Raw genomic sequence first — 25,392 nt, 5'->3', positions numbered from 1 at the left:
CGTTCCCATTGCACCTGTGCTCCTTATTGCTTTCCAAGGGGTTGCACAGCGACAAGTGGCTGGAACAAAGTAATAATTTTTCTTGATGATCAGGATAAAACAAAAGTCACTTCGGAGTTAGCCCTGCAGGTTCTTTGAGCAATGAGTAGCTGACCGTAAGGAAATTAGAAGTGGCGCGGAACCTGTAAGAAGTAAACCTTCTCATGTGGATAAACATAAGACATTCTAATGAGAATAAACTCACATTAGTGGCCAGGATTCAACAAACTTTGGCAATGCATGCAAAATTTTATGCACTTACTTAGATACTATGCAGAATTATGTTTGCACTACATGGACGAACAGAGATCCATACGAGCCTATTACCAATATTTTGGCAGATATTAAATGTTGTGCCCTTTTGCTATCTGCTTCTTTTGCTGCATTTGTGAACAAGAACAATTTCTTTTTGCAGCATTTGGTGTGTTACTGAAATTTAACATAATTTTTTTTTTTTTTTTAAATGAAACCTGTTGAAGGGCGGGGGGGGAGCAAAGCAAAGTTAGCCCAGGGTGGGTGGAGTTACAGCTGTATCTGAGCTGCATGGGGAGGAGGGTTGGAAGGAGATTAAAAAGAACCAAAGGGAGCTTTAGATGCATGGATCCTACTGGAAGATGAAGATATGTGTGTTTTTAAATCCCTTAAGTGCTTTAAAAAATTTCTCCATCTATTTTCAGACCCTCCCCACCCCCCTCAAGTCCTGCCAGTCCAAACTATGTGGGAAGATGTACAGGGAATGCCTTTGCCACTCCAGTGCATTAGAAATTAAGCTAATTTCTAATAGGACTGGCTGGAAGACAAGGATTCTTACTCACAAACAAGTCTGTTAGTTAGCAGGGAAGGATTTCAGGCAAACCAGTAGCTGTACATGTCCTACCTTCCCAAAGACTGGAGAGTGAAGAGGAAGAGGCTAAGAACTAGCTCTGTTCTTCCAATTATTCTAACATCTTGAAAAAAAAGTAGTTACTTTTAATTCCTCTAATGCATCAGATAAATTAGGGATCCATTTGCTTTTTTCGAAGAAGCAGCAATCCTGGAGAGCCATGGAATAGATGTACAGAGTCCGGGAGGTCATTCCAACAGCGACGACGTTGATGGCAATGACTACTCAGAGCAGGTAAGCATCACGGCTGAGCCTCTTGGCCCAAAAAGGGAGAGTTCATGCGACACATGAAGAGGCCTTCTACCTCTCGCAAATCAGATGTCTCTTGTTTTTGTTTTGCTTTTATGTAATTGTAATGGGGAAAGTGGAAGAGCACAGCTCCCCTACTTGAATGTGTTGAGCAACCAGCATTCACCCACATGGATTTATTGTCATACAACAGGACACTTGGCAAGTACGCAATGGGGAGGAGGAGGGAAGATGTTCAGAGGGAGGCAGAGAAGCAGAGAAGGTAGAAGAAGACAGGAGGATCTGCTCCAAACAAGCAAGTTACACCATTCACGCCACACGCAATGTATGAAAAATGTTAGGAGAGTGTTAACTCACCCAGTGCACCATGCATAACTTGCGCTCTCCTTACCCATGGCACCATTCTAGTTACCCACCCTCAAGAAAGGGTGTAGAGGTCTTTAACAGTTGCTCCTATCTATCAGGAGCCAACATGCTTCCCTGCAAAACTAGGATGTGTGTTCCTCTTACACCTATTATTTCTTTCTGCGAGAAATATCTCCATTGTAGCCTGTGCTACGGTCACTGTGAGTTGCTTATCTGGCACCCAGACAAGTACAGCAGTAAGCCCCTGCCCAGTACATTTTATAATCCCTTTTGTCAACCTTGCCCAGCAAGACACTGAGCACCCTCCTACAAGGTGCTGAGCTCCCTCTCTTTGTCTGTGGGAGTACCTTTCGGGAGCGTCTCAGGATCAGTCCCTAAGACACTGACAGACAAAGGGTGAAGGGTGGGGGGAAAGGATTTGATTAAAGAAAGTTTGACGTTTATTTGGCCTCGTACCTGGTCCGTATTGTTCTGCAACGATGTGCCACTATTTGGATTGTTTACATATTATCTGTCTTTTTTTTTTTTTTTCTTTCCTTTTTGCGTTTTAACTCTTGCCTATTCTCTATTTTTCTTGGTTATTTTTAACCCTTGACAGCAACTTCTTTTTTAAATTCTCTAGCAAAAGAATACCCCTTCCCGCACTCTGAGCCCTCACCTACCCTAAAGTTGGTGACCCTTCCTTCACACACCTTCCTGACAGGTATTGCATCCCCTTCCCAATTTTCCTTCAGGTGTCAGTGTTGGCCAAAACCCCTCAGGGCTGTGTGTGCTTGGCACCAGTGGACTCGAACAGTTCACTTACTTGGTTCTGGTTTTGATGTGAGCTGTGTTCTGTGCTACGCCCAACATCTGGGGTGGGCAGATCGCTTTTAATTGACTCGTTTGAGAGAAGTAGGTAGGTCTCCCTCTATAAAGGCTGCTGGTGGAGCGTAATAGCAACTGCGTGTCCTGGAATGAGTCCCCAGCATACTTGGCTCTGGCCCAGTACGACAGATAGCTGGCAGAGGCATTCCCAGCCGCGCTGCTTCTGATGGGTATTAAGGCCCTTTTTATAGGTCATCACCAGCAGATTTGGTGGAACCAACTTTGCTAGCTCTAGATGATGAGAGGCTGCTCTCCGACTGTTATAAAATATTCTGAAACTGCTGCCGAGCGCAGATAATTCCTTGTCAGTCAGAGGCAGAACCTGAATACTGAAATGAAGCGTTACGTAGACTCCCAAACTATGTTTTTTCTTCTGTGTGTTATCCAAAATACTTTGAAAAGAGAAATAAATTGGTTATTAAAATTTAAAGATCTTTGTTTAGAGTCCTTAAAAATTACATTTCTCAGTAATCTAGCTGGGCTCCTCTAGGAAGTGTAATTAGGCATTAGCAGCAAAGCGGATTAAATGGCAAGCTCTCCTGATGACCATTTAACATCCCTTAGCTGTTAAAACCATAAATTCTGTTTTCCACAGCGACACTTAAACTCTAGTAAACTTTAAAACACAAAGTTCGTCCAAATACTGATGAAGTGCCTATAACTCCAGAAGTCAGGACTTTGTATTTCTTACCGTGGTAAAGATTACTGAGAGGCCCTTAGAGTGTGTGCACGTCACAGTATTTGCCTGACATTCGTTGTAAATGAATGCATTCCTTTAAATAACCTTGGGATTTTACCAAATCCTGGCTTTTCTATGCCCCTCAGCGTTTGCCACATGTCATTTTAATTTAAAAATGTGTAATAACACATTTCAAATTCTAGATTTCTCAAGTTCATCACTTAAAGGCTGTTGGAAGACTGATAAATGTTTATAATTTCCTTTCTGTAAATAATAATAATTTAAAAAAATTGTGAGATCATGGCATGGTAACTGTTAGTACCCCATTTGAAAGAGGAAAGAACACCATGATTTTGCCCAAGGTTCCCAGAAGAACTTGCTTGACAGCTGGCATTACAGTTTGGATATTGCTGGTTCTCCTTCCTATCATTGAAAACCAGGCCCTATTTCTGACGTAGACTGAGAAACATGCACAACTCACTGTAAAATTTATGCTAGAACTGTCAGACCCTTAGGTCTGATATTGTGTGGCCATTACGCACCTGTAGAAGGCAGCCCTTCTTGTTCATTGATTTTAAAATTTTCGCCGCAGTCCTGTAGCAGCAAAGTTTCTCTGGATTAGTTTTGCTTGCCGGCCACCACAGCCGTCAACACAGTGGTCCTCTTACAGCTGAGAGACTTTGCTCTTTAGAAAACAGATGAAGAAATACATGGCGCGTAGTTCAGTGGACTGGAGAACCTGGCAGTATCTTCACCTGCATATTTGAATTACGGTGGTTCCAGTCCCCTGAAATCACTGCCCCGTTTTTCTTAGCAGCCTGGGAGGTTTTCAGCATCTTTTTCCCTATACCTGTGTGAATTCAGTGTCTTCACAGGATACTGGCTCAGACCAGGGGTTAGTCTGGGTTTGTATCCTGTTTCCGAGTGAGGTCAATAGTAGTATTTAAGGAAAAAGTATTTTTAAAGAACAGGACAATTATAGAATGATTTTATTATAGTAGCTTCCAGCTTCTGGAAGTCAGTAGTTTTGAGAGGCTTCCTGAGCCAGGCTCTGTATCCACTTTGTTCTTAATTTACTAATTATTTGTAATAAACATTTACCAATCAACCATCAGCCATTTCTTTTCCAAGCTGAAGAACCCGAGTCTCTTTAGCCTCTCCTCGTAAGGAAGCCTCCCCATCCCTGTCTTCCCCTGGGCTGCTGTTCTGTCTACCTTTCCTAGTTCTATTGTGTCCTCTTTAAACGGGATGACCAGAACTGTATATTCAAAATGTGAGCGTAGCATGAATTTGTGCAGTACATAATGATTCCTATCTTAGTTTGGTTTCCTGACGTACCTTGTGTATCACTTTTATCTTTATAATTTAATATTTTCCTCAGAATATCCTCCCCCCCCTTCAAATTTCTCTCTTGAAAATTGGGTACGCCGCTCCTTGCCCCACTTACCTTTGTCTGCACAGTGAGGGAAATCGGTCCTAAATCAATTTTATAAATTCCTTTCACCTTCTACCCCTGTAATGAATGTGCAGTTTGCTGCCCCTAGTCCATTGCTTTACACACTAGTTTTATCTGCTGGTTTTCTACTTATGGAGTAACAATGCTTCTCTCTTCTCCTTTCCGCATGCACAGGATGACAGCACTAGCCATAGTGACCATCAAGACCCCATTTCATTAGCCGTGGAAATGGCAGCAGTAAACCACACCATCTTGGCATTGGCCCGGCAAGGAGCCAACGAGATCAAGACAGAGGCTCTAGACGACGACTGATACAAAGAAAGGGGAGGGTCAAAGCAAGAAGTAACTTAGTTTTAGACGTAGCACCTTAGCAGACTTTCCTCGGTCCTTAATATGTGTTCTTACAGTATAACTTTGCAGTTTCTTGTACGTCAGTTAGCTGTTAGGGTCTTGTTCTGTGAAGATGGCATGGTGCCCTCAGCCTTTGCATATACTCTCTCAGTATTAATTCCCAATAAATAATCAATCAACCAACCAACCTCCCTCTCCCAGCCCCAGTGGCTAGAAAAATCTTGCTGCTCTGTCTTAGCATTCAAAGTGCTTCCAGGTATTTTAGACAGCCCTCAATTACAAGTCTTAGGCTACACTTAAAATCTTGGATACCCTTAGAGATCGTGTTAAAAAAATAGTCTGTACGCTTTCCTTCTCTGAGACTGAAAGGATGCAAGCTGAGGTAGTGGCACAGGGTCGATGGACACCAAATCGGGAGTATCAACAGAGAGTAAAAAGAACACTAGAAAAACCCCACTTCAGCATGGGAATAAATTATTTCCAGCTGCAATAAGCCGTGCCTCACTGGTCATACAGTGACTCGATATACTTTTGGGTGCTGTGCTGAGAATGTCCATTGGAAACACATTCACATATTTCAGTTGATGTTCACATATTCAACACAGACATCCTCTACTCTCACAAGCTGCGTGGCTTAGTGGATAAGTACTGCCTTCTGCCTCTGGGACCATGATTGAAGCCCAGCCTGGGATCATATGAAAAATGAGCTGAATGTCTAATGGACAACAGTCCACGTCTCAAAACCACTATTCATTATTTGGCATGGCTAGCAGTGCCTGCTCAGAAGAGGTCTAGACTCTATTGATCTGTCATTAACAATTTCACCACCTATTCTTCCTCTTGCCTTTTCTGTCCCCACCCTATTCCCCTCTCCGCTTTGCCACTTTCAAAAGCAATGTTTTCCAGGAAGGTTATTAAGGTCACAGAATGGGTGAGTGGATTTTTACACGTCTGTGTAACTAATGCCTACGTCCTGACTAGCCTGAAAGGTTATTGGAGAACTTTTGCATCTGACCTTCGCTTAGGTAACCACCATAGCGTAAATATTCTCCGAAATACGAACTTTTTTGGTTTGTTTAAAGGCAGGAGGATCTCTTACCTGAGAAATGGGGTGTGAATGTTTTGTGTTCTCTTTACTCTGTCCTTGTTAAGATGTGAGAAAGCTATACTGCTACGAGCAATTTAATTAATAATTGGAAGCCATACTGATAATGGATGTGGTAATATTTGTAAAGCAAACCTACTTTAAGTAGCAGAAACTAATGGAATTGTTTTCCTTGATCATATGTAGCACTTTTGTTACTTTTTTCTTAAAGATATTTATATTTGATAAGTCTTTTTTTTATCATTTGAGAATTCAAAATACCAAACAGCAAACTTGCATTACAGAGTCACCCTGCGATCACCTTGTCATCTAGTATCTAAATGATGAACTGTGTGTGCATCTAAGAAAATTACATCTGCTGGCATTGTGTGGAAATGATCTCCTGGCATCCTGATAAAATGATATGTTGCTGCCGGTAAGAGGAAACATTTCAATGGAAACAGCACGGGAAGTGTTAGAGACGGGCAGGACTGTGTTACATTAAAAATAAAAATTAAAAACCTATGTAAATTTTTGTATATAGAGATATAAAAATTTGCATAGCGTTTCCACAACATTCCATTTTTATCTTCCCCGTTTATGTGGGAATAGCTCAAAAAGGGGAAAACGGCTTAGTCTGAAGGATGGGTTTCCCTTTTCTCCCCTCCGCTTCTGAAGGTGGAGGGAATGAAGGGAAGTTGCTATTACTTGGCTTGTTCTCATCCCTTCCTCACGCTTCACTATCGGTAGCATTGTGAACCCCTAAACTGTGGCTCCTCGGCAGGTTTGTAGCCAGCCTAAACCCCTTCATGGCGTAGACTAACGAGATCATCTTTACATCTGTTAATCTTGTGAAAATTGCTTAGCTAAGTGTGGAGGGGATTTTGTGCTTTTGGAGGGCACTGAGTTGGCACCTCTTTGTCTCTGTAACTTTGAAGATATATAGGTAGGGCTTGGCCTCGTCTTTCATTTATGGATTTCATTGGAAAATTTATGTGCTTTCCTTAGATATAGATCACTGAAGCAGAATGAAGCCGTCTTTTTTCTGTTTTATTGCATTTCTTGAGTAGGCAAATTCATAAGTAGCATCAGGGCAGACTCAGGAAAGAAAGGAATTGGATCAGTGACCATTGCACCATTGCAGTTTTTTTCTTAATGTGTGTATGAATGTTTTGGTACTAAGGAGTGAAAGGACGGGGAGAGCTTTTATTTCTATTTTTGCACAGCAGAACGATCGAGCAAACTATAGCCTTAGTGGAATTTTACCTACTTATTCATACTACAGTCACACACCAAGCTGACAAGCAACATCCACGATTTATAGTAAGGAGATTTTAATAATCGATGGCCTCTTTACGTTGGGATTGCCACCACCATTTGTTCTGGCTGTTTCATTTTAAAAGGAACAGACTCAAACTGTTGGACAGCTGCAATTTTAAAAGAAATATTGCTTACTATACCATCTAAAAAAAAAAAAAAAAGTCATTGTTTCAACCATCGCCTTTTTAAAGCAATAGGGAAGAATAAAAATAATACTAGAACTTCTATATCCTGGTTATAGGTTCATGTGATGCAGGATCAAAGTAACACCACTACAATTGTATGTCTGTACCATCTAACGTAGAATAATCTGGTCTTAATTCTGTTTGTCACTGTCAGGTAGCTGCTGGTCTCATCATGCATGCGTATCCTATCTGAAGGTTAAACAGTTAAACCCCTCGTGAACAACTGGAGCTTGGCAGATCCTCCTTGTCTGTAGCTTCCTGGTAAACACCATCTTCTCTCCAGAGTAAACAAATGACTTAGCTGGGGAATCAGACACTTAGTTCCATGGTGTCCGTTTTTGGTTTGCCCCTATTTTGGCTTTTCTTTGACCGTCGAGAGGTACGAGGAAAGAGTAAGACTTCAGCTTTTACCAGGATACTCACGGCAGTCTTTTTCCTTCATTCTGAAAGTTCATCATGAACAATTTGCAGCTGGCTAATAACTTTTTGGTGTGACGTGAATTAGCTAAAATAGAACAGACACTGGTGTGATGATATCAGGGGAAGCGTACGTGATGTGGAGTAAGTGAAAGAATTGGTGGGGAACGTGTCCTGGAATTTAGCCTTTGTTCTAGGGTTTTTTCTGCAACATGGGAGTCGTCTTTGTCTTTCTGTCTCTGGATTTTCTTGAAAATTAAGCCTTATTTTTGTAGCGTTGCAATTTAGTTGCAGTTTGTTGTAGCCAATCTGGAATTACTGCAATTTGTTCTTGTGTGGGTTCCCTTGAAGTGGATCTGGTGGCAGACTAGATCTACCTTTTTGTTCTGTGAATAGAGAAGAAGTTATTTAAGATGCTCCTCCTCTGTGATGGGCACAGATTGCTTTTGACTTTGTAGAGTAAGTTCTGGCTGGTATTTTTGTCACTCATAAAGTCCTTATACTTGAGTTGTTGTCTCTTACCGTCTTCTTAAAACAACAGTTTCTACCTCCACTTCTTTTTTGGATTGTTCTTAGGTTTTTTGTTTTGGTTTGGTTTGTTTTTTAATTCCCCTACCTTTTTCCTGAAGTATGAGATCCCAGATGTTTGCAAAACCATTGAGTTGATAAAAATAAGTCAACGTAGCGATGAGCAGACATGTTATCCGTTGATGCCCTGGCGTTATAGGGACATCTTCTAAATACTCAATAAACCTACATCTTACGATTACATTACAGTGTAATCCCATTACTCATAGGTTGGATGTGAACAATTTGGGTTTGAGTCAGCAGTGCACCCTTGCAGCAATTATGGAATCTCGTTAGGAAGAGCCTTCAGCAGGTCAAGGAAAGCGATCAGTCCCCTCTGTTCATCACTCGTGGGACCACATCTGGAGTACTGTGTGCACTGTTGGGCAGGAGCGAGTCCATCGTAGGGCTGCTGAGATGAGAGGGTTGGAGCACATGTCATGTGGTGAGAGTTTGTGAGAGCTGGGTTTGGTCAGGCTGGCTCTGGGGGCATCTTATATTTTGTTCTTCAGCTATCTTAGTGGGTGGGTTTAGAGAAGATGGAGCCAGGCTCTTCTCAGAGGTACATAGCAAAAAGGTGAGGGGCAGTGGGTTCAAACTGCATTAAAGAAAATCCCAGATGAATATAAAGAGGAATATCTTCATACTCGGAGTGGTAGAACAGTGGCCCAGAAAGGCAGTGAAACCCCATCCTTGGGGATATTCAGAACTCAACTGGACAAGGTTGGATTAGAGACCTCCAGAGGTCTCTTCTGACCTACATTATTCAATGATTCTGTACAAACCTGCTCAGGTTGAGGTGTTTCCTAGTTCTGATCTATACATGTTGACAGGTTTAAAGAAATTCTCGTAATTCGTTGTTGGCTTTTTTTTTTCCTGTTTTACTATTCATAAAAAGTTATCTTTTCTATTCTCCTAATAGAGGGGAGCTTTATTTGCAGGGTCTGGCTCCGGGTTCCAATCAAGCCATAAGTAATAAATTTCATTAATCATTTGCTCTGTTTACACAGTTCTTCAGGGATATTTGAATTATTCTGTTTGTTTCATTGCCTAACATCAGACTGGTAAGCTTTCCATGTTTTCGTAACATTTGTGCTGTAGATCAGCTTTTGCCTTTGCTTGTGAGGATTTATCGTTGTCTTGCTGCTGTGAGTGCAGGCGAAAAATTTCCTATAGGTGAACATATTAGAGGAAAAATTGTAGCTAACTTAAGCCCACTGGTGACTACTGTGATAAGCTAGAAATTTATGGTTCAGTAAATCATTAATTGGTGATTATCAGAAGCTGAAAGGGTATGACTAGGAAAGAGTCACGTTATACTCACTTGGATCCTCCTTTTCTTTCCTTAAATGTTTGCTGTTGGCCACTGCTAGGAAAAAAAAAAAAAAACTTCACTATATAGATTTTAGGTCTGATTTGGATGTTATTTTGAAGAGAAATTGCATTGGTGTTTGCAAATATGGACTGGCGTGGGGTCAATTAGACTCCCAAGTGTTAATTTCTGCCTTCAAGGTGCATAAGAACATGGAGATGAGTTCACCAAGATTTTGAGTTCCCCTATGTGGTATAAAAGTTGTCCTTCACAACGAGATGCTGCTTGCAAAGAAGCAACATGAAAGCATCGTGCTGGCCTTCCCCCAGAGCAGTTGAGTCACCGAGACGTGGTAGTTGTAGCAGGGTTCTATAAGGAAACAGTTTTTATTTTTCCTGTAGATAAACCCAGCAAAATTGGTATAAGAGTTTTCAAAACTCAAAGTTGCTGCCCCTAAAGCACTTAATGCAGGATGGTGTTTCCCTGTGTGTAATTTTAACGCGAATGCAAAGCTGGATTCACACCTTTCTCTGCAAATTACTAAGATTCAGCATGAGATTTTGCCCACAGTACTGAGCGCTGTGGATGTTTAGTAGGAGAAGATTTTTCTCCTCCTTTAACCCTGGAATTCTGCTCATTTTAGATAATAATTTTCTCACCAGAAGGTTTACATTTCTCCCCCCACCCAGCTCCATCATTGTGCAGCCCTCATTCCCCAGCGTTAATCAGCTTCTTTCAAGTTCATTGAATAATTACCAGCACATTCTAGGGGTTTTTTGTCAAAATAAACTTTGCTCTTATTTTAGACAAGGCTTCCCACCCAAGTAGCTCTTGCACTCTTCAAAATTATTTAACTTGATAATATTATTTTAATCAAAGTCTTAAGCTTGTAGGCAATAATCTTGAATTTGGTGTAGTTGTTATCGGTTGGCAGGATCGGTCTTGAAAACTGTGTTACACGTCAGTGACCTAAAATGTGTTCATTAGACAACTGAAGATTTTGTGTGTGTGTTAGTAGCAGTAGTCAGGGTTGTATCGTGATCCCGGCTAATTTAATGGAGTTTTGTGGAGTCGGGCATTTTCACTGTGATTTCTTGGAAGGGAAGGTTGATGGCCTGACCAAAAAATACCTTGCAGTTCCCAAGAAGAGTTGCAGAGACATTTCAAAATAAAACAATTCCCCCTTGGGCTTTTTTTGTAGCTGGGATATTTACTCAGGATATTGAATCAGTTATTGGCCAATAGGCATTTGGCAAGCTGAAAAGCATAGCCCTGAAACCTTAATTTTAGCGCCTATTACTGTTGTCTAATTTATGGGGTTTAAACTGTCCAACTAAACATGTTGCACATTAATGAAAAAAGAGGCATTCTAGAGGTGGCAGCTATAAATCCGAATTTAAAATACACAAAAATTATTTTTCTCCTGTGTGTTATAACTAGAGAAGTGGACTCGGTCATTTTGAGGACTGTCAATAAGAAGCCAGCATTTTGATATTGGTCTTTGTCCAACAAATATAAGTAAAATCAAATGAATGAAAGTAATCTCAGTGGCACCAGTGAAACAGAGATGTGGGGAGAAAAATTCAAGCATCTAAAGAGTTGTTCATCGCTAACCTTCGCCTTAGGTTTTATCACTCAAAAGTAGCTTAGAATTGTTTCCTCGTGCCTGTTTTCACGTAGGTATCCGCTGAACGTAGGTGATGCTGTAGCTAAGATGGTATCGGCACAATTACAATAACCAGCACAAACTACTCTCTGGTTTTGTTAAGGTTCTTCGGTCACACTCTCTTTATGAAAATCTGTATCGTGCTTTAGCTTGAGCTTGCTAGAAGAGGTAAACAAATACATTTTGCTCTTTCAAGATACACTCTGTGATGCCTGCAACGTGCTTATCAGTGTAGTATCCAGGCGATAATGTTGACAGCTTATGTCACGGAGATGAAAAACGATTTGCCATTTTGAGTGCGGGGGAGAAATTCACGAAACATATTTTAAATGCCCCTTCTAATCAGGCTGATCAAGAAAACGAACTGATTGGTTTGATTGCTGCAATGTTGTGCTCTTCCCCATTCTTTCCAGTAAGCTTTGGAGTGCTCTGGCCAACAGCTTAAGCACGAGTGAACTAAAACCATTGAACTGGAGTGAACTGTGTAATGGGCCTTTGATGTTTCTGTATGTACAGTGCATCTCGCACTCAGATGGCTTGGCAGGAGGCTCTCTCTGCCATTTATTCCCTCTCTTCCCTCCGCTGTTCAATGGAAGCGGGTGTATTCTGCTGATCAAAACATCCAGCACACTTCTGCTAAATCCTTTCAAACTGCAGCCAGGGTAATTGGGATGGGTAGGATAAATGCATAAAAGTATGGCAGTAAAAGTGATGGCAGTTCTTTTGAATGACTGGGTGTCCTCCTGACATGTAATTAGCTGCTTTAGAAAGATGTGGATTGGCATGGTCATAATTAAAAGGATTTCTGTCTTTTCTGTGATTGAAAACAGAAGATCTTCCGCCCCCTAATTCTCTTTAATACCAGTGTTATTAGTGACACTTGGAACACAGCTACTTCGTAAACTTAAATAATGTCCTGTTCCTAATGGTAACTTATAACAGCAGGGACTGAAACCGAGTTTAGTTTTCTATGCGAAGCTGCTTCTCTTCCTTTTATGTTTTTTCTCCCGCCCTGCTCATGTATGTATTGCTTCTCAGTAAGTTTTAGACACAAAACGGACATTTAGTTAGGCGTGACGGAACGATTACGTATTACCCAGGGTTCTCATTTAGCTCTTCTTGATTTGTTACTCGGTTGTAATGTTGAGGAAGATTAGCCATGGCCCAGGACTCCACTGAATTACTCATCCTGTGTTTTCACCCCGCCTGCAGGTAGAGGGTACCGATGGCACTGTTGTCCTCCGGTTCCTGAAGCAGGGCACGTCACTAGCTCTTCTGCGCCGCTCCAAATTCTCCTTCCTAGTGTCTCGGTTTGGAAGCCTTATCAGCAGTTGTTGCCAAGTACATAACTGTATTGTCCTCAAGCTGTCTGCTGTCTCCTGTTGCAGTTAGCATGGTGCAGTGTTACGAGCTAACTCATCTTTTTCTTAAGAAATCTTAAAATAACCGGCAACTGGATAGTTGGCTGGACAGTACGTACGCTTGCCATTCACAACAAGGAGGGGTGGTGACCTAAAATAACGTCGTAGTCTTTCTCTGATATGTTGCTCGATTCTGAAAAAGCATCTGTCATAGGGTGTTACGTGCTTTTTTATTCTGTGTTTTTGTGAGAAACGCTATCTGTTGACCAGTCTTGAGCACTGCAGAGCCTGTGCTCCATTTTTACCCTTAAGTTTCTTGACCATATTTTTGCATAGTGCTGTTCTCCTGCCGTAGTCACTTACCAGACAGGTTTCCGGAGTTTTCTGGTATGCAAAGATGCGTATAGAGACTTCATCAAATTTAGAAAAATTAGCAGGTTCCTAACTCCAACAGATTTGCAAAAGAAGTTAAGAACGTAACTTCCTTAGGCTCTTACTTAAATCCTCCAATTACTTTTCAGCTTCTTTGTACTGAAATACTTGTGTAAATCTCATCCAACATCACTGTGGTTCACAGCAGACCTGCGGGTCTTGGGTACTTCGGTTCTTCCAGCACGGTTACCACTGGTGGTACTACACTCACAGTAGCCATGGTAGCAACTTCTTTTCTAGGACATACATTTTTAGATGTTAACTTGCTGCTGTCACTGGCCTCAATTCAGCTTCCTATCCTCCTCTCCCCACCCCTTCTCCTTAACTAATTAAAGTCTTCCATGTTACGGCAAGATGGCATATGTAGCTTAAATAACCCACCTCTATAATTAAGAGGTTGACTTGAGCCTTCTGAGATACATTTTACATCATTTGAGATTTAAAAGTACATTTTACTTACAAAGTTTATCTGTCAAATCGCTCAAGGAGGGCAAAGAGATAATGAAAGCAAATTATTAATTAATATTTCTCACCCAATATATTCCATTAAGAATATTAAGCATATATTCCATTCCTCAAAGCACGTTTGACTTTGGATATATTTTTTTTTTAAAGTCTGCCTGCTGATAAAGTTGCTGCTATCTCTCTTTGACAGGACTGTAGTGACAGTACTGAAAATATCCTTCAGGAGCTAACCAGAGCCAGGAACTCAGAATATCAACTCACTGACCAGTTTTTCCTCTACCAGAGTGCAAACCATTTCATTTATGCATTATGGCAAGTGAGCAGATCTTTGCGAGACCAAAATGAACATAGACTCTCCCTTGACACGTTCATGCTGTTCTTCTGTTCAAAAGGTTTAATGTAATTTTGGAGTGGAAAGTAGCAGCAGGAGCATCTCACCTTTCTGCGTATTGGATAGAGTGGTCTGAGTTTAGGTGGAGCTACATCGGATACAGAATGGCAAAGAGGAAATTCGATGTGTTGCTGGGAAAGACTGAGCGTATTGCACAAAATGTGTAATTACTACTTGAGAAGGGTAAACATCTTGGATGCCTTATTAATGAGAGAGATCAAACAGGGCAAGAGGAAACGGCCTCAAGCTGTGCCAGTGGAGATTTAGATTAGATATTAGGAACAATTTCTTCACGGATAGAGTGGTCAGGCCCTGGCATAGGCTGCCCAGGGCAGGGGTGCGATCACAGTCCCTGGAAGTGTTCAAAAAACATGTGGATGTGGTGCTTAGGGACAGGGTTTAGAGGTGGGCCTGGCAGTTAGGTTAACGGTTGGACTCGATGATCTCAGAGGTCCTTTCCAACCTTAATGATTCTATGATTCTATGAAATGCTCTGAAATCTCCAACGTATGTTTCTTCATGCCAGCGTGTCTTCATGGCACACCATATAGCATTATGAAGTTTGTTTAGGAGTTGTTACTGGAATTTGAGACAGGCTTTTGTTCCGTTTGTGGCAGGGGTAGTTGCCTATCAGTTTAGCTAAACATTTACATCTTGGCACGCAGCTGCTCACTGGGCAGTAACAGTTTAATTCTGCAACTCTTCCTTCCTTTAGAGCTCTTTTAAGTCGCGGTCCTCTTTCTCCAGGTGCTTGGAGAAAACAAATACTATTGAGATGAGGGAATAGATCCACTCATTTGCAGAGCTTATCAGAGTTAACATCAGTTGAGAATCTGCCCCTAGATTTCAACAGTAGTCACTTATTAATGCTGGGATTTGTAGCAGAGCAAGAACGAAACAGTCTTGAAGTTGCCTTGCCAGTAATTCAGTTCAGTGAAGTAGGCTTGAAAATTAGGCATCTGGTTAGGAGTAAAGGGTCAGTGAAGTCTCCATGGACATTAAGAAGGTATTTGTAAATGTGTTGAGAAAAAAAATATTCTTCCATTTATGTTTATAAATCCATTGGATACAAATGGTAAAATTTGTAAAGAGTTATGTGGAAAAGGCAGACACTTTCAATTTTTCAAGTTTTTGGGGTTTTTTTGTTTGTTTTTTGCATTTGGAAGGGCAGGATGGCTTGTTCATCCCGTCGGATGAAGTAGATAGAATAGGGAGTTTGCATCAGAAATTGGGAGGCCATCTAATATTCAGGGTCTCCTCGTAGGTGATAGACTGGTCCTTTCTGGCCTTAATTGTAAAACTACGATTCCAAAGAGGTAGACTTGTCTTTTACCGTTATAACCTGTTCGTCGTATTTAATAATTTATAGAGATTTGAGTACTAGAGGGGTTCTCTGCAGTAAGAACTTAAGAGTCTGACTTTCCATCAGAGAACATATTGTGCCTTATGTCTCTAAACCACGTGAAGTTCCAGTTATGTATGATAAATATCTTTTTACACTTTGTACTTCCGCCATAATGGGAATCAAACAAATGTAGTTTTGATAACAGGTGGTTTCTGTATGCTGCCGTATTACTTGGATTTGCTCCAGTATCTTACAGGTTCCGTCTATCTATTCTACTGACACAGCGATGCATACTGTCATACCAGTCAGTGTTGAGCAGCTAAAGTAGCTCTGGAACAGCATTATCCTGTTCAACTGTTATTTTTGCTTCTTATTTGAAAATAAACAACACTAACCAAAAGCCCAGGTCAGTCTGAATTTCTAATCCTAAGCTCTTTATTCCTTTTCATTCCATTAGACATTCGGGTACAGGAATGCCAGTTGTTACGGGTACCTTGCAGTGTTTTTTACTATTACCCAAGAACATTCAACATGAAAAGGATTCAACATGAAAAAAATCTGAGCAGTCGTGACCGTTTCCTCTAGCTGCAGTGCCTCGAGCAACTGTTTTTTACAAATACTTTCATCAGTTGCCAGAGTGCTTCAAAAAATATCACAGCCACCAGAAGTCCTCTTGCTAACGTGATGTTTCCTACGCTGAGCCGATATTTCCTTGAAGGAATTCCAGAGGAGCGTTTTGAGCTCTACCTCCTCCAGCTGCTCTGAGCCATTCACTTTCCTCTGAAGTTGATTCTACTTGGTACTGAATTTGTCGCACGTTGTTTTCCCAAACTTCAGTTCTTCTCATAGAGGTAATTTCTTTTATCTTCCATCCAAGCTCCTTCGCACCCTGGTAATCCTGTTTTACCTGGTTGACCAGTGGTTTTCTCATACTGAAGTGCTCTGATCTGAACCCGTTGTTCTTGCGGTCTCTAAATAAGGGGTATATATTATTGCCATCCTAATAAAAAGCAATCCAGTGTAGTGCTGAAGCTTAGATTCGGTTCAGTCTTATGAAATCTTCCGAGCTTTCTGCTAGCCGAAAGACCTCGGGTTTTCCAGCACGGTTAGTTAGCAGCCCTCCTCCCTCCCCTCATTTCAGTTTTGACGCTTAGATTAGAAAATCAGGGAAAGAGTAACTTTTAAGTATAATCTTTTTTTTTTATTACTACTTGGACTATCTCTGTTTTAATGGGAAGACTGGGACTGGGCTGTGCACTTCAGCAGATACTTGCAGTGTTGTAGCAAATTGCTTGCAAAAATAAAGATATATCACAGATACGGCAGTGCTTCTAAGCAGACTAATTTGAGGTGTCTTGCACACAATTATAGTGCTCAGGTTTATCGCTTCTCTTCGGTTCTTTGTGCTCTTCGTCGTTTGCTGCCTCTCCCACTCCTGTCAGGACTCGCTGTCCCCTTCCTCCCCTTTCGCAGTCTTCGGTGGCTTTGGCCACTTTAATTTCATTCCTCCCTGCTTTCTCTTGTTTCTCCTTCTTCTCTTTTTCCTGTACAGGCACTTTATTACCTTCACAACTTCAAAGCAGCGTATTTATGGTTACATAAATTCTAATTCTTTTAATACTACTTTAGTCCAAGTCAAGAGACGTTCGCCTTCCCTTTTGCCTATTAGATGGTGCTGTATCAATTCCTTACTTGAAGTCCAGATATATATTGTCCACAGTGAATATAAATATGAAACATTTTGTCTACTCTGACCATTTAAAAGGAAAAATTAACTCATAAATTCAGTCAATTTACAGCAGGTTCTTCACTTGTAACCTCTTGTGTGAAATAAGGTAGTTCCGAGGTGTTGGACCACGGTTAACAGAGAGGGACAAGGTAGTAGCATGTTTTTCCTTTCATTTTATTTTGTCTTGCTTGCACTTAGCGTTGGAAGCTGTCTTAATTGCTGCGGTTGGTTTTGCCTTGGTTAGCGTGCTGCTGCCTGCTTTTTTAGCATGAGGGTTTGGGATAGGATTTTAACGTGAGGGTTTCGGACGGGATTGCGTGGATTCGCGTAGCTTTGCTGTGTGCTGGCTCCCCTCGTCACTTCATTCTCCCAGGGTTTGGGATCACTTTTTGCAGCCAGAGTAGCTTTTTATTATTCTTTTTTAAGTTGTTTCAGATTTGAAGATGATTGGAAAAGCTTGGAATTACTTTTCTAAATAGATAATGATAATGAAAACAGAGTTTGGGTTTTGATCTTCCCGTCTTTCAGTATTATCCACTGAATTTTCTCTTTCTCTTTTGGCTTCATAAATGTAGATGTCATCCTGAGACTCGTGCTGAACTGAAGCTTGCGACTTGTTTCTAGTTGCTCTGGGGTCACAGCCCTGTTTGTTCTTTCGAGAGGGACAGATTTTCCATTTCATCCCCCGTTGCAATAAAGCAGAACCCCTTTCGCCTTGCTTTTGGCTCTGGCCCTGCCGTTAGTAATGTCTTTCCGAATCTCGTCAACAGCCGACCCTCCTTAATTTGCTGCCGCAGTTTTTGAGGGCCACGGGCAGCACTTCTCTCACCAGCGCAAACGCTCGGCGCGCTGCTGCTGGCTTAAACTGGGAGAGCGCCGCGTCTCTTCGCAAGCCAGATGTCAGATCCGATATGATAAAGCGATATCATCGTGCCACGGAACCGCCGTAAGACAGGCTTTTACCTTAAAGATAATACAGGAATAACAAATTTAAACTAGATTTAGTTCAATAGCGGTTCTATCAAAGGGTGACAAATAAAAGTCAGTTGTGTCCATGGGGAGCACTATTTTCTTGACAAATCGCCTTGGCTGTCTCCCTCTTGGTCTTTATGATCTTCCCAAGGCCGACGAAAGCCCGGGAAGTGTGAAATATGTGCAGTACTTTTTTAATTTTATTTTTTTTCTTAGCGTCAATTTAAAAAGTGCCTAAGTGAGTAACAGGACTCCAGAGCGAGCTGGAGGAATAGGATTAGACCTCATTTCCCTCTTAAGAAAAGAGCCCTCCCTTCAGTCCCTCCGCACCTACGACTCCAGGCGAGCGGTGGGAGCCCGGAGCCCTGCAGAATCCGGCTGGAAAGAAATCTCCGCTCCTTCCTTATGCTGCTCCCCCCCCCCCCGGTTTTCAGTCTGTTGGTGGGAATCTTCTTAACGAATCTCATTTCTCAGCCAAACCTTAGCAATCTCCGATTTGGGGTGGACGGTCAAGAGGGGAGAAGCTCGGATAGAATTCAGTGGGAAACTGCCTCTTGGATCGCAGGTACAAATAGCTTCGTGCGTGAAACGTGCGCCTCTGGGTGACCGTACGGCTGGGACTCTGGATAGAAAAAGCTAACGGGCATATTTAATCGTCCCTTTTTGGAATCACAGAGGCAGTTTCTTCCTATATTCTTAATTATTTCTAGGCTTATAGTAGTGGCACCTGCTAAACATTTTGTCAAACTAATCGTAACTCTTGGCAGGTGGTTATAATTTTGTAAACATACGTGAGAATTTTATGTGGGGAAAGAAAAAAGATAGATATCAATGCTAGCTTAAAAAATTGCATTAAAGGAGAATTTCTTCTGACCATACTAAAAGGAAATAACAGAACACTATTAAGATGTATTAGTACCGCTTAAGGATTCAGAAAATGAAAGCAATCCATATGTAGATGTTTTATTTTTCATTAGTAACAAAATGTTGTTTTCACTCTGACAACTTAATAACGTATGAGCTGGGAAAGCCTAGGAAATTACTGTTGGCAAGAAAAGCTATAAGGACTTCTCTGTTGCAGAGAACAGAAAATTAGCTTGTAGGATGTTGATGGGTGTTGATACGAGCAGTGATCAAATGGGAATCTATTGCTGGGGTACTAATGAAAATAAAGTATTTGTGGGGCCTGTAATACAGGCGGACGGTTGGAGGTTGCACCGTCGCCCTGCTCTCGAGATGCCTTTTTTAACAGTGTTTTTTTTTTTTTCTTCCTAAACCAAGTGATTGTCAATAACAGTGGTTGTAATTGAAAAAAAGATTAAATGTCGTAGTGAGTGTTGCAAACCTAGAAGCGAAAAGACGGTGGAACAGTATCAGAGGCACAAAAAAATGAAGCAAAACCCCCAAACACAAACCTTAGCCGGGCGCCGGGGAGTCGCGGTTTTCATTTCCAAATTTTGTGCGTCTTAATTTTGTTCCGCTGTGGCGGTGCCGGGGGGCGGGGGGGTCGCGTCAGCCCTGCGCCTCCGGTCAGGGCAAGCGAGCGCGGCTGCAGCGGCGGCATCGTGCGCGTGGGCCGGCCGTCGCCTGCGCTTAACCGCCCGTGGCTACCAAACGCGTCAGTAATGTAAGATGAGCCGTGCCCCATCTCTGCCGGTCACCGTAACTCACCAGCGAGTTCTTACGTGTCTGTACGTTCCTCCGTCAGCATCTTCCACTCATTTGTTTCTCCCGCCGCGTGCCCTGACGAAAACGGCACCCGTGTCTCATCTGCTGTAGGTGATCTGCCTACCTCAAGAGGTAAACATGGTATCCTAGAGTCGTACGTTCACAGTCTGTTCTTCTTTTTTACACGAGCACTAGCGCGCACACACACACACACTGGAATGTATATTCTCCTCCCCTCCACCCCCAGATAACCTCTTGACCCGATCCTTGCTGTAGCCACCACCAACTCCTCTTGCAAATTGGATGCTGCTTTAAATGTGAAAACAAATGTTCAAGAAGCTATAAAACCTGAATGAAAGCTAAAGCTGAATTTATAAAGCCTTGTTGCATATGAGCCAAAAGTGCAAAAAGCTCTATATAATGAACTAACCTGCCACTCATATAAATATAAATATATATAAATATATTAAAATCAGACTGTTCTACAAAATTGTGTATTTGTATTTTTGTGTACGTACAATTTTCTGCTAAGCAGAAGGAGGATGTAGTATAGGATGATGTGAGAAGAGATTTTGTTTAATCATATTTCTTTGTTACTTATTTTTGTTAACATCCAGATGCCTGTCTTTGTCTTATGTGTATGACACTGTTCGAAAGGTGCAGTATCTCTCTCCCGCCCGCGCATCAAACCTCTTCCACCGGGAAAGAGTCGGGTAACGCTACACATCGTCGTCAAACCCCGCAAACACGCCGAGGTCTTGATCTTAACAAGGGCTGCTCGTTCAGCTTAGAGGCTACGTATTTCACGCTGGCATTTAACGGGCGCGTTGTGCCGTTGCTCCCAATAGTAACGTCAAATATTCACCCGTTGCTTTTCACGCGGGTGTTCTCCAGGCGCGCTGTCTACGCCATCCGCGGTCTGTAGTAGCTTTGCTGCTGGTCCTCAGCTGGAAATTTCAGGGGGGGGAATAAAATGAAGTAGTGTGGACTGGGAGAGAGGATGAACAGATCCTTGTGTTACTCGGGGAAGAAAAGCAGCCAGGGAAGCAGTACCGTCTATCGGAGGGGAGCAGCTCTCGGGGCACACCGCCACGGAGGAGGAGGAGGAGGGAGGAAGGTGCCGCGGGAAGCTCGCGTTCGTGCTTTCAGCAAGGCAAGCTGGCGAGGGGCCAGGGCGTAACTTGCCCCGTGCCACGTCAGGCGCATCCCTCCGTCCCAGGAGCTGCACGCCAGCCCTGCCCGTCTCGGGTGGCTTTACGGCAGTTTGGTCCAGCGCTGTAGGACCAGCGGTAGCAGCCTTATTTGACGAGGTCCGTCTTCTCATGGCTGGATGCCCTTGCAGTAAAGATACTGATTTTTAAGAAGAATATTCTAAAATCTTCTCCAAATCACTGTGTTTATCTGCAAGGTGCCGAGTGGGTCTGCTCCATCGTTTGCCGCGAGGAGAAAAGGAATAGTTTTTCTCCCTTGGTGCACTTGGGAACCCTTAGTTCTGCATTACAGAGCGGAGAAGCCTCCGGGGGGGGGGGGGGGGGGGGCAGAGGAGATCTGGGGAAAACAGGGTGTAGTGGGAAAACTAACGCAAAGCTTCGGGCGGGAGGTGAGGGACCTTCGCCTTCCAGTTCCACCGCAGACTTGGGGCAAACCGGTCCTTCCCGCGTGCGTCAGCGTTCCCGTCTCCGACGTGCAGGTGAGAGTTGGTATCCATCACCTCTCCCTCAGGCGGCCGCTGCCGCGGCAGCATGGCCTCTCGCCGCCTTCCCTTGTCTCCTTTGCTCTCTTTTTTTTGTTTTCCTTTTTTTTTAAATTTGATTTCTAACATTGTTTGAACTGAATTTTGGCCCAGGGAGAGCGATACTGCATCTTTACATGTAGGGCTCATATTTATAACAATGTGTAATGACTGTAGCAAAAGTCCTTGTTTCTGTATGTGAATGGACAGAGAAACAAGTGCTCTATTGTATTGATTAAAATAGTTAAAATGAGTCCTGTATCATTGTATCTCCTATTCTGGATTAGTGCCTTTTGGACAGTAGACTGTTCTGTAATTAAAATGTAGTATAACTGCTTTTTTGTACAGTTTTGTTTTAATAAAACTTTTTTTTAATTTGTGTTTATTTTAGTATTGTACCTATTAGAAAATAAAAATGTATAACTCAACACCAATGCATTTCTTCTATAGTCCTTTTTTGTGCAGAGCTGGCGGGGTGTGGAAGCTGTTGGACTCAAGACCTAAAACGTGTCTGGAGAACTTAGTAAACGTCGAAAATATTCACTCATTTGAGAGAGACTCAAGTCTTTGTGCCTTCCCTTCTCAGTAAGGGCGGTCTCTGGGAGGGCCGAGGGTGGCGGACGCCACGGTGGTGCAGTCGAAGCGGTGGCATCGCTGCCGTGGAGTCTGAGCCCTGGGCTGATAGCGGGGGCCTTTGGGGGCTCTTCCCACGAAAAGAAGGTAGCGAGTAGAGCTTTATCTACTCCTTTGAGTGCGCTTGGGCTCCTCACAAGTAAAGGTACTGGTCACGATAACGTGATGACCAAGGGAAACCTCCCCGGCCAGGCGCCAGGAGCCGCGAGCTCCTTCGAGTCCCGTCCCAGCAGAGCAGGGCTCTCGCTCGAGGAGCTGAAGGGCTGCGGGGAGCGGACGTCGGGGCCGCTTGGTAATGAAACCCAAAAGCTGGCGAAGTGACGAGTACAGGCGTGATTTTTGAGAAAGCAAAGGCAGGAGGAGGCGTTGGCCGCCCTTTCGCCCTGGCCTGGTTGTGCTCAGCATCTCGGGGTCTCCAGCCAGGCTCTGCGGGGGGGTGAGGAGAGCTTCATAAAACCGGGGGGAAGGAGTTGCTGCGGCGGCTGGGGATGAATTGGCGGGTGGCAGAACAGGGTCTTCATATCATGGAAATGGATTTCTTTATTGAAATGGTGCCTGGGTTCTGCGATAGTGGTTAAAATCGGCGTGGGCAGCCAGGGTTTGAGGGTGATCTGGGGGCTTCGCTCAGGACGGCCACCCCTGGGACAAGGGGCTGGGCAACTCTGGCTGCATCGGCGCTGCAGGCAATGAGTGATCAGCCTTGGGGTGGAAGCACCTCTCGGCTCGAGCCTCTCTCATCACGGGGGGCTGAAATGGGCTGAAACTGTCACCATCTGCCGTGTTCGCTGGGGGCTGAGGGAGGAGGCTGCGGAGGGGAACCCAGCCCGCAGGGAACGCGGGGCCCTCGCCGCCCGCACGGCCCCGCCGCCTCCCGGCTTTCCAAAGGAAACGGTAAAAGCAGGGGAAAAAAGAACCATGCTGTAAATCAGTGTTGGCTCCACAGCTGGAATTGACGGCTGAGCCCCCCAGAACCGCTGGCTCCTGAGCCATTTTTTCTCCTTGGGTTTTGTTTCTGTACAAGTTACTCCCCAACGCGTTGCGTTTCCTTCTAATTTCCATCGTAAGGGCGACCCACGGGACCAACTCGGCCGCTATGGAGGAGGTGGTAACGCTGCGACCGAGTCCCCCGGCTCTTCTGTTTTGGAGGGGAGAGGGGGAACGCGTTGGGGAAAGCTCCTGTTGGAGATTTTACAAAAAAGAAACCCCCACTGGAGGCCTGTGCTTTGCAAAAAGCTCCGTTTCCAGCCCATTTGGGGCTTTCTTCCCTAAGGAACCGGATGATCAGGGTGCATCTTTAAAAAAAACCCAAAACAACCCAACCACTCATCAGAGGGCGACGGCCAAAGGAGAGCAAAAACCCCTTCAAAATGTGCCCGGCTGGTGGCAGAGCCTCTCCTGGCGTGGCCGGGCCAGAGGCCCCCGGCAAGACCCCGGCACCTGCCCGCGCCTCCGGCCGCTGCCACCGCTGTGGCAATGGGCCTGAAGACAAGCGAGGCCAATGAAAGGGGTATTAATTTGAAGAAAAGCAGGGGAAAAAGGTATTCTTTGTGGCTTTTTTTTTTTTTTTTTTTAAATTTTTTTTTTTATTTTCCTGCTCGTTTTGATCGGTGCCTTTTAAACACCAGCTTTGGCTGGAGAACAGAGAGGCGAGCGCGTCTGCGGTGCGGGGAAGGTGTTACAACCACCTTCCGGGAAGAGCGAGGTCTGAACAAAGTAACAGCGCTTAAAAAGGCTCCTGTGCTTCAGCCAAAGATTTTTTTTTTTTTTCAGAAGGTAAAACATGAAAGGGAAGTGGCTTTAAAAAAAAAAAAAAAAAAAGCGGCAGTATTTTCGTGCACTGATTGCAAGACACCGATAAAAATATCCTTTGCTAAGCGACTTTCAGCAGGGATTGTGGAATCAACACGCTTGTTGCTTTAAAAAAAAAAAAAAAAATCAAAATAAACCAAACCCAAGGCAAACCCTGCCAGTTATTTCCAACACAAAGCCGTATTTTGGTGAAAAACATTGCCCAAGAGAAGGGAAACACCGTGACCAAAGGAGGGAGTTCGAAGGACATTTTGCTGCCCTGAGGCCGTGGTTGGGTTTCTCGTCACCCCGAGGCCGTTTTGGCGGGCAGGGCTGGGGGTGGCGGGGCTCCCCGCAGCGCCCACCCCGCAGCGCCCGTGCCCAGGGCATCACCCCCCCACCCGGGGCAGGAACCTCCCCGGGAGCCCCCCGGCCCCGCAGCGCCCGGGGCCCGTTGACGTGCGAGGCAGCAGCAGGGCTCCCAGGGGAGACGTTTTCCGCCGGGCGCTGGGTCAGTTGGGGGTGGAAGACGCAGAGCAGGGCACGGCGCGGCGGTGGTTGGCAGCGCTCCTGCCTCTCAGCGAGGCTTCCGCGCACAGAGAGGCTCCGATAAGCGCCGGCGCGACTCACCGGCAGCTCCGCGCCTGCGGCAGGTCCCGTCCCGCCACCGCGGCCGCTCCTCGGGCACCGGCGAAGGGGCAACCCGCGGTTCGGGCCACGGTGCGAGCAGCGAGGTGAGCGGGCGGGGGCACGGGGCAGCTTCGCTGAGAAACTGGTGCTTGCTTGGTGCGGAAGGGCCTGGGAGGGATGCCGCGACCTGAGGCATTTGTAATTTGCCTTGGTTTTCTTTTACTTTAAATTTATAATTATTTTTTTTTAGTTTACTGATTCAGTTCCATTACATTAATTGGTGAGATTGATAATCTGTAAGAGGCGCCTGCCCAGCACCTCGGTACTCTGCCCGAAGCCCCAGCCCGTGGCACAGCCCAAGGCAGACGCCGCCAGCGGCATCGGTGGAAGGAGGCTGCGGCCAGGGGTCCCCGGCGCTGCGGTGGGACCACGCGAGGTGGAAAGCCCCGATGAGCAACTGGGAGACGGTTTGTTGTTTGGTTTGTTGCTTGATTTGTTGTTGGGTTTTAGTAAGAGCCAAAGCTTTTACACCCAGACCTAAGCCACACAACCGTCCCGCTGCCCTTCCCAACCCGCGGTCCCTGCAGAAGGTACTGCAGGAGCCACGGCCAAGCTTTTAGGCCATAGGACACAAATTGTCCTGACCATGAAGGAAACGAATTTGCAGTTTTCCTTCCTCTGTGCCGCACCTCCCATCGGCGGGGTAACGCCAGCGACCGCTGCCATCTCCAGCCGCCCCGGCTGCGATGCTGCAGGATGTTTCTTATTTTTCGCACCAGCGGTTGGACAACCCCGAGACCATCTC

At 44.3% G+C, this 25,392-nt stretch overlaps 1 protein-coding gene across 24 annotated transcripts in view; it reads left to right on the top strand.

The window, feature by feature from the left end:
• The window catches only part of HMBOX1 (homeobox containing 1), a 127,737-nt gene extending 105,767 nt beyond the window's left edge, over positions 1 to 21,970 (top strand). For 2 of the 24 annotated variants that reach the window (XM_087774809.1, XM_087774812.1), the window contains 4 exons: positions 1,062 to 1,156; positions 1,241 to 1,496; positions 2,160 to 2,240; positions 4,714 to 4,848. In XM_087774809.1, coding sequence (XP_087630935.1) covers positions 1,062 to 1,156; positions 1,241 to 1,496; positions 2,160 to 2,240; positions 4,714 to 4,718 — 437 coding nt within the window. In that variant the 3' untranslated portion in view covers positions 4,719 to 4,848. Of the gene's footprint in view, positions 1 to 1,061; positions 1,157 to 1,240; positions 1,497 to 2,159; positions 2,241 to 4,713 lie in introns of those variants that run through there. The other 22 variants (XM_087774811.1, XM_087774810.1, XM_087774826.1 and 19 more) reach the window with 22 other exon arrangements.
• Positions 21,971 to 25,392: the final 3,422 nt, after the last annotated feature.

The sequence above is a fragment of the Nipponia nippon genome, unplaced genomic scaffold (assembly GCF_047370975.1).
Source record: "Nipponia nippon isolate SJK-2023a ecotype South Korea unplaced genomic scaffold, ASM4737097v1 scaffold_4, whole genome shotgun sequence".
Classification (NCBI taxonomy): Eukaryota; Metazoa; Chordata; class Aves; order Pelecaniformes; family Threskiornithidae; genus Nipponia; species Nipponia nippon.
Note: the sequence above shows the minus strand (reverse complement) of the source record. Positions and strands in the feature narration are given on the sequence as shown.